The sequence below is a fragment of the Oncorhynchus nerka genome, linkage group LG6 (genome assembly GCF_034236695.1).
Source record: "Oncorhynchus nerka isolate Pitt River linkage group LG6, Oner_Uvic_2.0, whole genome shotgun sequence".
In the NCBI taxonomy this organism is placed as follows: domain Eukaryota; kingdom Metazoa; phylum Chordata; class Actinopteri; order Salmoniformes; family Salmonidae; genus Oncorhynchus; species Oncorhynchus nerka.
This window is the reverse complement of record NC_088401.1, coordinates 80,901,236-80,917,277: the sequence shown is the minus strand read 5'-3', so window position 1 is coordinate 80,917,277 and position 16,042 is coordinate 80,901,236. Positions and strand designations below refer to the sequence as shown.

The 16,042-nt window shown below is 41.0% G+C and overlaps 1 protein-coding gene across 4 annotated transcripts in view; it reads left to right on the top strand.

The window, feature by feature from the left end:
- LOC115136302 (glutamate receptor 3) overlaps positions 1–16,042 on the top strand; it is a 339,674-nt gene that overhangs the window by 222,582 nt on the left and 101,050 nt on the right. For all 4 annotated transcript variants that reach the window (XM_065019924.1, XM_065019923.1, XM_065019922.1 and 1 more), the window contains exons 5-6: positions 2,782–2,835; positions 9,723–9,884. In XM_065019924.1, coding sequence (XP_064875996.1) covers positions 2,782–2,835; positions 9,723–9,884 — 216 coding nt within the window. The remainder of the gene's footprint in view (positions 1–2,781; positions 2,836–9,722; positions 9,885–16,042) is intronic.

Sequence of the window (16,042 nt, the reverse complement as noted above, 5' to 3'; positions counted from 1 at the left end):
GTTAGAGCCTTTGTATTGTTCAAATCCATGTTCTGCTTATCCTGCCAACTAGGAAGTGTGTCCACCTGCCTCATCCTGTCCACTTACCTCCAGGGGCTTGTCTGAACTCCGCCTAATTATCTCAATGTAGCGGAAACACTGGGAGGGCTGTGTTCTGTTGGCCGGGGGTGGAGCCTGTTTCAGTGCCTCCAATAGTACCTCTGTGTCATTAGATTGTCGCTGTGCCCCAGCCCAAGGTTGCTGTGTCTTAGAGGTGTGTGCCAGGTGGGAAGCAGGGGGCTGGCTGCTTCTGTGGCCAGCGCTGGGGCAGCTGTGAGGAGGCCTGCAGGTCTAGTGTTGTAGCCAAGGGGATCACAGGGTGGAGGTGTGGGTGGTGTCCAAAACCCCCAGGCTAGAGCCAAAGGTCAAGGACGCTCTCATTGGCACCCTATTCCCTATATAGTGCACTACTTTTGACCAGGACCCATAGGGTAGTGCACTACTTTTGACCATGACCCATAGGGTAGTGCACTACTTTTGACCATGACCCATAGGGTAGTGCACTACTTTTGACCATGGCCCATAGGGTAGTGCACTACTTCTGACCAGGGCCCATACAGTAGTGCATTACTTCTGACCAGGGTCGATAGGGTAGTGCACTACTTCTGACCAGGGTCGATAGGGTAGTGCACTTCTTCTGACCAGGGTCGATAGGGTAGTGCACTACTTCTGACCAGGGTCCTCTTTTCTCACAACCATTTTGTGTTGGATTTTGAACTTCGGCAAAACGAGTTGTGTCCTAAATCAGACTTGCACTACTTGATGATTTTGACAGATATTAGCAATAAACATGATGAGAATCACAGTAGTATGTTCATCTCCTATTGTGCTGTTTCTGGTTCTGAATACCTAAATACCAGGCATTGTTCTGAATCAAAAAGGGGCGTGGCAGAGGGGCGTGGCAGGGATGGTGTGTGTGTGGGCAGGGGGCGTGGTAATGGGTGTGGTCAGGCAGGGGGCGTGGCAGGGGGCATGGTAATGGGTGTGGTCAGGCAGGCAGGGGGACGTGGCGGGGGGCGTGGTATGGGGCGTGGTAATGGGGCATGGTAATGGGTGTGGTCAGGCAGGGGGACGTGGCAGGGGGCGTGGTATGGGGCGTGGTATGGGGCATGGTACTGGGTGTGGTCAGGCAGGGGGACGTGGCAGGTGGGGGCGTGGTATGGGGCGTGGTAATGGGGCGTGGTCAGCCCATTGCATGCCGGAAATGTTGAGATAATTTTAGAGTCCCCGTCGTTGCGATATGTAGACATGACTAGTTCTGTCAAGAGATCAGAAGGACTGAAAGGAATTAAATAATTGAGTGTTTTTTTTCTGAAATTGGACGAAAATGTGTTTAATAACAACACAGCTTCAGTAATGTCTGAGGGAAGAATGCCTGGGGATGTGGGAAATGGGTGATCAGCAGTACCTCTTAGTTCCCCCTCTCATCATGTGTCTGCTGGGAAGTGGGCTGCCTACAAGATGCGTCACCAGAGAATCCACTTCTCTAAATTGAAAACATATATCATTTTCTGTCACTTATTTCTGCAGAGAAAATAAAAACCCAGATGTAAACCACAAGAGGTTGGTTTGAGTCAGTAGAAGTAAAGAACAAGCTATTTAAGACCTCAGGTTACCAGGCTCAGATCCGGAGAAATCTAGTGGCTACATTGACTGTTTGTTTTAGCGAATGGGGCTGGACTCAGAACATGTTCTGACTGAATAGCCTGTATCATGACTGACTGGCCTGTATCACGACTGACTGGCCTGTATCACGACTGACTGGCCTGTATCATGACTGACTGGCCTGTATCATGACTGACTGGCCTGTATCATGACTGACTGGCCTGTATCATGACTGACTGGCCTGTATCATGACTGACTGGCCTGTATCATGACTGACTGGCCTGTATCACGACTGACTGGCCTGTATCACGACTGACTGGCCTGTATCATGACTGACTGGCCTGTATCATGACTGACTGGCCTGTATCACGACTGACTGGCCTGTATCACGACTGACTGGCCTGTATCATGACTGACTGGCCTGTATCATGACTGACTGGCCTGTATCACGACTGACTGGCCTGTATCATGATTCAAGTTATTCAGTTATAATCTCTAAAACACAAGCCATACATGCATTTGTGAATACAGCATTGTCATTATGAGGTCTGTTATTTCTGATGGAGACCAGCCTGTATCATGACTGACTAACCTGTATAATGACTGACTGGCCCGTATCATGGCTGACTAGCCTGTATCATGATTGACTAGCCTGTGTCATGATTGACTAGCCCGTGTCATGACTGACTGGCCCGTATCATGACTGACTAACCTGTGTCATGATTGACTAACCTGTGTCCTGATTGACTAGCCTGTATCTTGATTGACTAGCCCGTATCATGACTGACTAACCTGTGTCATGATTGACTAACCTGTGTCATGATTGACTAGCCTGTATCATGATTGACTAGCCTGTATCATGATTGACTAGCCTGTATCATGATTGACTAGCCCGTATCATGATTGGCTAGCACGTATTATGATTGACTAGCCTGTATCATGATTGACTAGCTCTGGGGTGATGTTTCCCCTAGCAACAGATTTAATATTTGCCTCCTCCAAACCTAACCTTAACCATTAGTGGGGGAAATGCTAAACTGACCCAAAATCAGCATATAGGGGCATCTTCATCCTACACCCCATGACACAGCTCAGTCAACACTAGTTGGCTCACCTTTGTATTGATCTCTCCTACAGGTGGTCTCTCTGGGGAAGAACGCCCGTGGATACCACTACATCCTGTCTAACTTGGTGAGTCAACATACAGTACCAGTCAAAAGTTTGGACACACCTACTCATTCAAGGGTTTTTATTTATTTTTACCATTTTCTACATTGTACATCAAAACTATTTATTTTTATTTGTTTTATTTCACCTTTATTTAACCAGGTAGGCTAGTTGAGAACAAGTTCTCATTTGCAACTGCGACCTGGCCAAGATAAAGATAAAGCATAGCAGTGTGAAGAGACAACACAGAGTTACACATGGAGTAAACAATTAACAAGTCAATAACACAGTAGAAAAAAAGGGGAGTCTATATACATTGTGTGCAAAAGGCATGAGGAGGTAGGCGAATAATTACAATTTTGCAGATTAACACTGGAGTGATAAATGATCAGATGGTCATGTACAGGTAGAGATGAAATTACACATATGGAAACATGTGGTAACCAAAAAAGTGTTAATCAAATCAATATATTTTTAGAATTCTTCTTCTTCGAAGTAATCACCCTTTGCCTTGATGACAGCTTTGAACACTTGGCATTCTCTCAACCTGCTTCATGAGGAATGATTTTCCAACAGTCTTGAATGAGTTCCCACATATGCTGAGCAGGAGTTCCCACATATGCTGCTTTTCCTTCACTCTGCGGTCCGACTCATCCCAAAACTTCTCAATTGGTTTGAGGTCGGGTGATTGTGGAGGCCAAGTCATCTGATGCAGCCCTACATCACTCTCCGTCTTGGTCAAATAGCCCTTACACAGCCTGGAGGTGTGTTGGGTCATTGTCCTGTAGAAAAACAAATGATAGTTCCACTAAGCCCAAAACAGATGGGATGGCATATCACTGCAGAATGCTATGGTAGCCATGCTGGTTAAGTGTGCTTTGGAGTCTTAAAAAAACACAAAGTGGTACCAGCAAAGCTGAAGTGCAGTTAACTCTAATTAACTTATCCTTGGCAGCAGAGGTAACTCTAATTAACTTATCCTTGGCAGCAGAGGTAACTCTAATTAACTTATCATTGGCAGCAGAGGTAACTCTAATTAACTTATCATTGGCAGCAGATGTAACTCTAATTAACTTTTCCTTGGCAGCAGAGGTAACTCTAATTAACTTTTCCTTGGCAGCAGAGGTAACTCTGGGTATTCCTTTCCTGTGGCGGTCCTCATGAGAGCTAGTTTCATCATAGCTCTTGATGGTTTTTGCAACTGCACTTGAAGAAACTTTCAAAGTTCTTGAAATGTTCCTGATTGACTGACCTTCATGTCTTAAAGAAATGATGGACTGTCGTTTCTCTTTGCTTATTTGAGCTGTTCTTGCCATAATTTGGACTTGATCTTTTACCAAATAGGGCTATCTTCTCTATACCACCCCTACTATCTCACGACACAACTGATTGGCTCAAATGGATTAAGAATAAAATAAATTCCACAAATTAACTTTTAAAAATGCATTCCAGTTGACTACCTCATGAAGCTGGTGGAGAGAGTGCCAAGAGTGTTCAAAGCTGTCATCAAGGCAAAGGGCGGCTACTTTGAAGAATCTAAAATCTAAAATATATTTTGATTTGTTTAACACTTCTGGTTACGACATGATTCCATATGTTATTTCATAGTGTTGATGTCTCCTTATTATTCTACAGTGTAGAAAATAGTAAAAATAAAGAAAACCTTTGAATGAAAAGGTGTGTCCAAACTTTTGACTGGTACTGTAAACAGTTAATTGGAAGTTTACATACACCTTAGCCAAATACATTTAATAAAGTCAGTTTTTCACACTTCCTGACATTTAACCCTAGTAAAAGTGTCCTGTCTTAGGTCAGTTAGGATCACCACTTTATTTTAAGAATGTGAAATGTCAGAGTAATAGTTGAGAGAATAATTTATTTCAGCTTTTTATTTCTTTCATCACATTCCCAGTGGGTCAGAAGTTTTACATACACTCAATTAGTATTTGGTAGCATTGCCTTTATTTTTTTTTAAACTTGGGTCAAGCTTTTCGGGTAGACTTGCACAAGCTTCCCACAATAAGTTGGGTGAAATTTGGCCCATTCCTCCTGACAGTGTCACGGTCGTGAGGAAAGACGGACCACGGCGCAGCGTGATTTGAGTTCCACAAATGTATTTAGAGTGAAACTTCTAAACAAAACAATAAACAAACACAGACCGTGAACAAACAGAGCTCACATCAGCACTCAACAAAACAATATCCCACAAAGCAGGTGGGAGAAATATGATCCCTTAATTAGAGGCAACGATTACCAGCTGCCTCTATTTGGGAACCATGCCAACCAGCAACATAGAAAATAAATGACTAGAACACCTCCCTTGTCACGCTCTGACCTAAACACCAAAGAGAACCGAGGGCTCTCTATGGTCAGGGCCTGACACATAGCTGGTGTAACTGAGTCAGGTTTATAAGCCTCCTTGCTCGCACATGCTTTTTCAGTTCTGCCCACAAATGTTCTATAGGATTGAGGTCAGGGTTTTGTGATGGCCACTCCAATACCTTGACTTTGTTGTCCTTAAGCCACTTTTCCACAACTTTGGAAGTATGCTTGGGGTCAATGTCCATTTGGAAGACCCAAGATTTAACTTCCTGACTGATGTCTTGAGAAGTTGCTTCAATATAGCCACAACATTTTCCTCTCTCATGATGCCATCTAGTTTGTGAAGCGCACCAGTCCCTCCTGCAGCAAAGCACCCCTACAACCTCATGCTGCCAACCCCGTGCTTCACAGTTGGGATAGTGTTCTTCGGCTTGCAAGCCTCCCCCTTCTTCCTCCAAACATAGCGATGGTCATTATGGCCAAACAGTTCTATTTTTGTTTCATCAGACCAGAGGACATTTGTCCAAACAGTACAATCTTTGTCCCCATGTGCAGCTGCAAACCGTAGTCTGGGTTTTTTATGGCAGTTTAGGAGCAGTGGCTTCTTCATTGCTGAGCGGCCTTTCAGGTTATGTCGATATAGGACTCGTTTTACTGTGGATATACATACTTTTGTACCTCTTTCCTCCAGCATCTTCACAAGGTCCTTTGCTGTTGTTCTGGGATTGATTTGCACTTTTCGCACCAAAGTGCGTTCATCTCTAGGAGACAGAACGCGTCTCTTTCCTGAGCAGTATGACGGCTGTGTGGTCCCATGGTGTTTATACTTGCATACTATTGTTTGTACAGATGAATGTGGTACGTTCAGGCATTTGGAAATTTCTCCCAATGATGCACCAGACTTGTGGAGGTCTTGGCTGATTTCTTTTGATTTTTCTATGATGTCAAGCAAAGAGGCACTGGGTTTGAAGGTGGGCCTTGAAATACATCCACAGGTACACCTCCAATTGACTCAAATGATGTCAATTAGCCTATCAGAAGCTGCTAAAGCCATGACATCATTTTCTGGAATTTTCCAAGCTGTTCAAAGGCACAGTCATCTTAGTGTATGTAAAACTTCTGACCCACTTGGATTGTGATACAGTGAATTATAAGTGACATTATCTGTCTGTAAACAACTGTTGGAAAAATGACTTGTGTCATGCACAAAGTTGATGTCCTAACCAAAACTATAGTTTGTTAACCAGAAATTTGTGGAGTGGTTGAAAAACGTATTTTAAACTTCTTCACGCTACAGGTTCCCCAAGGGCACCCCCCCACACCCCCTCAACTCAAAAAGTGGCGCACAGAATGCAAAAATATTCGTAGAAATATTTAACCTCCACACATTAACAAGTCCAATAGCTCAAATGAAAGATAAACACCTTGTTCATCTACCCAGCGAGTCAGATTTCTAAAATGTTTTACGGCGAAAACATAGCACATATGTATATCAAACCACCACAAAGTCACAGACGATATGTAGCCATTTTGTCAAACAAAAGATGCATTCACAAACGCAGGATTAAAAGAAAAATAATTCACTAACCTTTTGAAAATCTTCATCAGATGACAGTAATAGGACATGTTACACAGTACATTTATGTTTTTTTCAATAATATGCCATTTATATCCATAAATCTCTGTTTACATTGACGCCATGTTCAAAAAATGCTACAAAAATGTCCGGAGAAATGATGATAGCTCCGGCAGATAACGTCAGATAACAAGCAATACACATCATAAACTTTGACTAAATATACATGTTCTACATATAGTTAGAAAGATACACTGCTTCTTAATGCAATCGCTTTGTCACATTTCTTTTTCACGTTACAGAAATCGCTCACTATTCAATAATCTGAGACAGCGCTCAGACGTAAGCAATATTTCTCCGCTATGTTGGAGTCAACAGAAACACAAAATTACAACATAAATATTCCCTTACCTTTGATGGTCTTCGATCAGAATGTCGTGGAAGGACTCATACTTACCCAAAACAGCGTTTGGTTTCAAGTCGTCTGTCTTTGTGTTAGCAAACGCGACAAATTCCGACTGAAATGCAGCCAAAATTTGAGGGGTTACGCATCAAAACTTCATCCATAGCTGGTTGGGAAGGGTGGGGGCGATGACGTCAAAGTTGGCCCAACTTTCCTGATGAGAGAAATAGTTTGGGAGATTGGCTGCCCTGTGAGTTCTGCTATACTTACAGACATAATTCAAATGGTTTTAGAAGCTTTAGAGTGTTTTCTATCCAATAATAATTATTATATACATATATTAGCAATTTTGGACAGATTTTCATCAGTTTACTATGGGCACGCAATTCCTCCAAAGGGGGCAGTATTCTGCCTATCCTTAACAGGTTTTAATGATTCCAACCAAAGTGTATGTAAACTTCCGACTTAAACTGTGTGTGTATATATATATACATTGTTTTTTCCTAATATTTCTATATATCTTTATTCCATTATTTTACTTTGTAGATTTGTGTGTATTGATAAATATTTCTCCACTGATAGAGCTAGGAACACAAGCATTTTTCTGCCTCCTATCTCCTTGCCTCCATCTCAAAATGTATTGGAGAAGAAGGTCATAGGGGAGGGACATAGTCATTTCAAAACAACCGTTTGGATGTAGTGATCTTCTGTTATCAGAGGGATAAAGTGGAACCTTGTAGTTTCAGGTTGACTCCTGTATTATTAAGATGAGAGCAAGGGCCCTCTCCTTTCCTTTCCTCTCCTCTCCTCTCCTTTCCTCTCCTTTCCATTGATTTCCTTTCCTCTCCTCTCCTCTCCTCTCCTTTCCTCTCCTTTCCTCTCCTTTCCTCTCCTCTCCTTTCCTCCTCCCCCTCCTCTCCTCTCCTCTCCTTTTCCCTCCTCTCCCTTCCCCTCCCCTCCTCTCCTCCCTCTCCTCTCCTCTCCCCTCCCCCCCTCCCTCTCCTCTCTCCTCTCCTCTCCTCTCCTTTCCCCTCCTCTCCCCCCTCCTCTCTCTCTCCTTTCCCTCCTCTCCTCTCCTTTCCCTCTTCTCCTTTCCTCTCCCTCTCCTTCTCCTCTCCTCCTCTCCCTCTCCTCTCCCTCCCATTCTCCTCTCCTCCTCTCCCTCCCTTCCTCTCCTCTCCTCTCCCTCCCTCTCTCTCTCCTCTCCTCTCCTCTCCTCTCCTCTCTCTCTCTCTATTTCCTCTCCCATTCTCCTCTCCTCTCTTCTCCTCTCCTCTCCCATTCTCCTCTCCTCTCCCTCTCTCTCTCCTCCCTCTCCTCCCTCCCACTCCTCTCCTCTCTCCCTCTCCCTCCTCTCCTCTCCCCTCCCATTATCCTCTCCCTCCTCTCCTCTCCTCCCACTCCCTCTCTCCTCTCCTCTCCTCTCCCATTCTCCTCTCCCACTCTCCTCTCCTCTCCTCTCCTCTCCCATTCTCCTCTCCTCTCCCATTCTCCTCTCCTCTCCCATTCTCCTCTCCTCTCCTCCTCTCCTCTCCTCTCCTCCCTCTCCTCTCCTCTCCTCTCCTCTCCTCTCCTCTCCTCTCCTCTCCTCTCCTCTCCCTCTCCTCTCCTCTCCCATTCCTCTCTCCTCTCCTTTCCTCGCCCCTCCCATTCTCCTCTCCCCTCCCATTCCCCTCTCCTCTCTCCTCTCCTTTCCTCTCCTCTCCCTTCCCATTCCCCTCTCCTCTCCTTTCCTTTCCTCTCCCCTCCCATTCCCCTCTCCTCTCCCCTCCAATTCCCCTCTCCTCTCCCCTCCCATTCCCCTCTCCTCTCCCCTCCCATTCCCCTCTCCTCTCCCCTCCCATTCCCCTCTCCTCTCCTCTCCCCTCCCATTCCCCTCTCCTCTCCTCTCCCCTCCAATTCCCCTCCTCTCTCCTCTCTTCTCCTGTCCTGTTGTTCTCTCTCCACTGTGTCCCTGACTTTAAAACTCCCCATTATGCACAAGTCACGGACACATGCCCTTGTACTCCAGAACATGACGCTGTACTCTGAAACTAGCAATTTGACCATGAAAAGAAAGCTCACTCTGACATGACTCCAGGAGGCACCGTGTAATTTGACGGCAGTTGGAGCCGCCGGCTTGTCAGAATACATTACAATACGTTTGATTCTCTGGGAGGACGGACTAAGCCATCAACCAGGGGAAAAGGTGTTGTTGTGTTGTTGTACCATATCTTAATTCCATTGCACAGTACCGTATGTAGAAGAGACACTGTTCAAAGAAACATAGACCTTCATTTTATTATGGCTGAAAATAAAATGTTATTCCTTTCTGTGACTATTGACTACCTTGTAGGGTCGAATACTCTTCACTGAGTTACATTGAGTTGCTAGATTTATGACATCCTTCCTCGTGCAACATTCAGGGTGGTTTTCATATCCCAAAACACAATTTCAAGGTGATTCCTTTAAAATTGTATTGGAAACGTTATGCTTTTGGACCCTGAATTCCCTCTGTTTCTCTCTCTCTCTCTCTCTCTCTCTCTCTCTCTCTCTCTCTCTCTGTGTCTCTTGCCCTCTGTTTCTCTCCCTGTCTTCGTCCATGCCTCCCTCCTCTCTCTCTGATGTCAGGGTTTCTCCAATGTGAGCTTGGACAAGGTCTTCCTAGGCGGGGCCAACATATCAGGCTTCCAGATAGTGAACCCTGAGAACCCCATCGTTCAGCAGTTCCTACAGCGCTGGGAGAGACTGGATGAAAGGGAATTCCCAGAGGCCAAGAACACCCCGCTCAAGGTACCTACTGCAGACTACAGAACAGCAGCCAAGCCTTTCATGATGTACTGTTATGTATGCAAAACTGAATGTATCCATCTCTTCATTTGGATAGAGAGCTCTCCCTCTTGTCCTTCTCCTCTCAGCCTCTGTCACTCTTCCATTCTCTTTCTTCTCACATTCCTTTCTCACTTTTGTTTCCTCTCCTTCTCCTCTCTTCTCACTTTCGTTTCCTCTCCTTCTCCTCTCTTCTCACTTTCGTTTCCTCTCCTTCTCCTCTCTTCTCACATTCGTTTCCTCTCCTTCTCCTCTCTTCTCACTTTCGTTTCCTCTCCTTCTCCTCTCTTCTCACTTTCGTTTCCTCTCCTTCTCCTCGCTTCTCACTTTCGTTTCCTCTCCTTCTCCTCTCGTCTCACTTTCGTTTCCTCTCCTTCTCCTCTCTTCTCACTTTCGTTTCCTCTCCTTCTCCTCTCTTCTCACTTTCGTTTCCTCTCCTTCTCCTCTCTTCTCACTTTCGTTTCCTCTCCTTCTCCTCTCTTCTCACTTTCGTTTCCTCTCCTTCTCCTCTCTTCTCACTTTCGTTTCCTCTCCTTCTCCGCTCTTCTCACTTTCGTTTCCTCTCCTTTTCTCCTCTCTTCTCACTTTCGTTTCCTCTCCTTCCCCTCTCTTCTCATTTTCGTTTCCTCTCCCTCTCCTCTCTTCTCACTTTCGTTTCCTCTCCTTCTCCTCTCTTCTCACTTTCGTTTCCTCTCCTTCTCCTCTCTTCTCACTTTCGTTTCCTCTCCTTCTCCTCTCTTCTCACTTTCGTTTCCTCTCCTTCTCCTCTCTTCTCACTTTCCTTTCCTCTCCTTCTCCTCTCTTCTCACTTTCTTTTCCTCTCCTTCTCCTCTCTTCTCACTTTCGTTTCCTCTCCTTCTCCTCTCTTCTCACTTTCGTTCCCTCTCCTTCTCCTCTCTTCTCACTTTCGTTTCCTCTCCTTCTCCTCTCTTCTCACTTTTGTTTCCTCTCCTTCTCCTCTTTTCTCACTTCTTCTCCTCTCAGTATGTCACTCTCCCATTCTCTTTCTTTTTTCATTTCTCTCCTTCCCTTCTCCAACGATCGATATATTGATAGGCAGATGTGAAGCAAGGTTATAGAACAGCTTTAATGTACATCTAATTAAACAGTGACCAAGGAAGAAATGGGTTTGAAATTACACTTAATTGTCCCCCACGATGAAATCGGGGAAGGAACAGTGAATCTGTCTCTGTCTGGTAGTACATTTGTACGTTAGTCACAAGCAACATCACAGATAGCACTGGCCCGATTTTGACAAAACTTGGGTAAATGATACATTTTGCCATAGAGAACTGGTATTTACAAGAACACACTGATTGTCCCAAGGAGTGCGCTATAGTAATTCATTCAAATGTATATATCAAATCAAATTATATTTGTCAAATGCTTTGTAGACAACAGGTATAGTTAAAGATAAGATAAAAGTACAAACTGAACATGTATTTATTTGTCACATGCTTGGTAAACAACAGGAGTAGACTGACAGTGAAATGCTGACTGATGGATCCTTTTCCAACCATACAGAGAGGAAGATAAGAGGAAAATAGAAATAGTGACACGAGGAATAAATACACAGTGAATAACGAATGACAATAATGAGTAGAAAATAACATGGCTATGGACAGAGAGTAGTAAATAACATGGCTACATACAGGAAGTAGAAAATAACATGGCTATATACAGGAAGTAGAACATAACATGGCTATAGACAGAGAGTAGAAAATAACATGGCTATATACAGGAAGTAGAACATAACATGGCTATATACAGGAAGTAGAACATAACATGGCTATAGACAGAGAGTAGTAAATAACATGGCTATAGACAGAGAGTAGTAAATAACATGGCTACATACAGGAAGTAGAACATAACATGGCTATATACAGGAAGTAGAACATAACATGGCTATATACAGGAAGTAGAACATAACATGGCTATAGACAGAGAGTAGTAAATAACATGGCTATAGACAGAGAGTAGTAAATAACATGGCTATATACAGGAAGTAGAAAATAACATGGCTATATATAGGAAGTAGAAAATAACATGGCTATATATAGGAAGTAGAAAATAACATGGCTATATATAGGAAGTAGAAAATAACATAGCTACATACAGGAAGTAGAAAATAACATGGCTATATATAGGAAGTAGAAAATAACATAGCTACATACAGGAAGTAGAACATAACATGGCTATAGACAGAGAGTAGAAAATAACATGGCTATATACAGGAAGTAGAACATAACATGGCTATATACAGGAAGTAGAACATAACATGGCTATAGACAGAGAGTATTAAATAACATGGCTATAGACAGAGAGTAGTAAATAACATGGCTACATACAGGAAGTAGAACATAACATGGCTATATACAGGAAGTAGAACATAACATGGCTATATACAGGAAGTAGAACATAACATGGCTATAGACAGAGAGTAGTAAATAACATGGCTATAGACAGAGAGTAGTAAATAACATGGCTATATACAGGAAGTAGAAAATAACATGGCTATATATAGGAAGTAGAAAATAACATGGCTATATATAGGAAGTAGAAAATAACATGGCTATATATAGGAAGTAGAAAATAACATAGCTACATACAGGAAGTAGAAAATAACATGGCTATATACAGGAAGTAGAAAATAGCATGGCTATATACAGGAAGTAGAAAATAACATGGCTATATACAGGAAGTAGAAAATAACATGGCTATATACAGGAAGTAGAAAATAACATGGCTATATCCAGGAAGTAGAAAATAACATGGCTATATACAGGAAGTAGAAAATAACATGGCTATATATAGGAAGTAGAAAATAACATAGCTACATACAGGAAGTAGAAAATAACATGGCTATATACAGGAAGTAGAAAATAACATGGCTATATACAGGAAGTAGAAAATAACATGGCTATATACAGGAAGTAGAAAATAACATGGCTATATACAGGAAGTAGAAAATAGCATGGCTATATACAGGAAGTAGAACATAACATGGCTATAGACAGAGAGTAGTAAATAACATGGCTATAGACAGAGAGTAGTAAATAACATGGCTACATACAGGAAGTAGAACATAACATGGCTATATACAGGAAGTAGAACATAACATGGCTATATACAGGAAGTAGAACATAACATGGCTATAGACAGAGAGTAGTAAATAACATGGCTATAGACAGAGAGTAGTAAATAACATGGCTATATACAGGAAGTAGAAAATAACATGGCTATATATAGGAAGTAGAAAATAACATGGCTATATATAGGAAGTAGAAAATAACATGGCTATATATAGGAAGTAGAAAATAACATAGCTACATACAGGAAGTAGAAAATAACATGGCTATATATAGGAAGTAGAAAATAACATAGCTACATACAGGAAGTAGAACATAACATGGCTATAGACAGAGAGTAGAAAATAACATGGCTATATACAGGAAGTAGAACATAACATGGCTATATACAGGAAGTAGAACATAACATGGCTATAGACAGAGAGTATTAAATAACATGGCTATAGACAGAGAGTAGTAAATAACATGGCTACATACAGGAAGTAGAACATAACATGGCTATATACAGGAAGTAGAACATAACATGGCTATATACAGGAAGTAGAACATAACATGGCTATAGACAGAGAGTAGTAAATAACATGGCTATAGACAGAGAGTAGTAAATAACATGGCTATATACAGGAAGTAGAAAATAACATGGCTATATATAGGAAGTAGAAAATAACATGGCTATATATAGGAAGTAGAAAATAACATGGCTATATATAGGAAGTAGAAAATAACATAGCTACATACAGGAAGTAGAAAATAACATGGCTATATACAGGAAGTAGAAAATAGCATGGCTATATACAGGAAGTAGAAAATAACATGGCTATATACAGGAAGTAGAACATAACATGGCTATAGACAGAGAGTAGAAAATAACATGGCTATATACAGGAAGTAGAACATAACATGGCTATATACAGGAAGTAGAACATAACATGGCTATAGACAGAGAGTAGTAAATAACATGGCTATAGACAGAGAGTAGTAAATAACATGGCTACATACAGGAAGTAGAACATAACATGGCTATATACAGGAAGTAGAACATAACATGGCTATATACAGGAAGTAGAACATAACATGGCTATAGACAGAGAGTAGTAAATAACATGGCTATAGACAGAGAGTAGTAAATAACATGGCTATATACAGGAAGTAGAAAATAACATGGCTATATATAGGAAGTAGAAAATAACATGGCTATATATAGGAAGTAGAAAATAACATGGCTATATATAGGAATTAGAAAATAACATAGCTACATACAGGAAGTAGAAAATAACATGGCTATATATAGGAAGTAGAAAATAACATAGCTACATACAGGAAGTAGAACATAACATGGCTATAGACAGAGAGTAGAAAATAACATGGCTATATACAGGAAGTAGAACATAACATGGCTATATACAGGAAGTAGAACATAACATGGCTATAGACAGAGAGTATTAAATAACATGGCTATAGACAGAGAGTAGTAAATAACATGGCTACATACAGGAAGTAGAACATAACATGGCTATATACAGGAAGTAGAACATAACATGGCTATATACAGGAAGTAGAACATAACATGGCTATAGACAGAGAGTAGTAAATAACATGGCTATAGACAGAGAGTAGTAAATAACATGGCTATATACAGGAAGTAGAAAATAACATGGCTATATATAGGAAGTAGAAAATAACATGGCTATATATAGGAAGTAGAAAATAACATGGCTATATATAGGAAGTAGAAAATAACATAGCTACATACAGGAAGTAGAAAATAACATGGCTATATACAGGAAGTAGAAAATAGCATGGCTATATACAGGAAGTAGAAAATAACATGGCTATATACAGGAAGTAGAAAATAACATGGCTATATACAGGAAGTAGAAAATAACATGGCTATATCCAGGAAGTAGAAAATAACATGGCTATATACAGGAAGTAGAAAATAACATGGCTATATACAGGAAGTAGAAAATAACATGGCTATATACAGGAAGTAGAAAATAACATGGCTATATACAGGAAGTAGAAAATAACATGGCTATATACAGGAAGTAGAAAATAACATGGCTATATACAGGAAGTAGAAAATAACATGGCTATATACAGGAAGTAGAAAATAACATGGCTATATATAGGAAGTAGAAAATAACATAGCTACATACAGGAAGTAGAAAATAACATGGCTATATACAGGAAGTAGAAAATAACATGGCTATATACAGGAAGTAGAAAATAACATGGCTATATACAGGAAGTAGAAAATAACATGGCTATATACAGGAAGTAGAAAATAACATGGCTATATACAGGAAGTAGAAAATAACATGGCTATATACAGGAAGTAGAAAATAACATGGCTATATATAGGAAGTAGAAAATAACATAGCTACATACAGGAAGTAGAAAATAACATGGCTATATACAGGAAGTAGAAAATAACATGGCTATATACAGGAAGTAGAAAATAACATGGCTATATACAGGAAGTAGAAAATAACATGGCTATATACAGGAAGTAGAAAATAACATGGCTATATACAGGAAGTAGAAAATAACATGGCTATATACAGGAAGTAGAAAATAACATGGCTATATACAGGAAGTAGAAAATAACATGGCTATATATAGGAAGTAGAAAATAACATAGCTACATACAGGAAGTAGAAAATAACATGGCTATATACAGGAAGTAGAAAATAACATGGCTATATACAGGAAGTAGAAAATAACATGGCTATATACAGGAAGTAGAAAATAACATGGCTATATACAGGAAGTAGAAAATAACATGGCTATATACAGGAAGTAGAAAATAACATGGCTATATACAGGAAGTAGAAAATAACATGGCTATATATAGGAAGTAGAAAATAACATAGCTACATACAGGAAGTAGAAAATAACATGGCTATATACAGGAAGTAGAAAATAACATGGCTATATACAGGAAGTAGAAAATAACATGGCTATATACAGGAAGTAGAAAATAACATGGCTATATACAGGAAGTAGAAAATAGCATGGCTATATACAGGA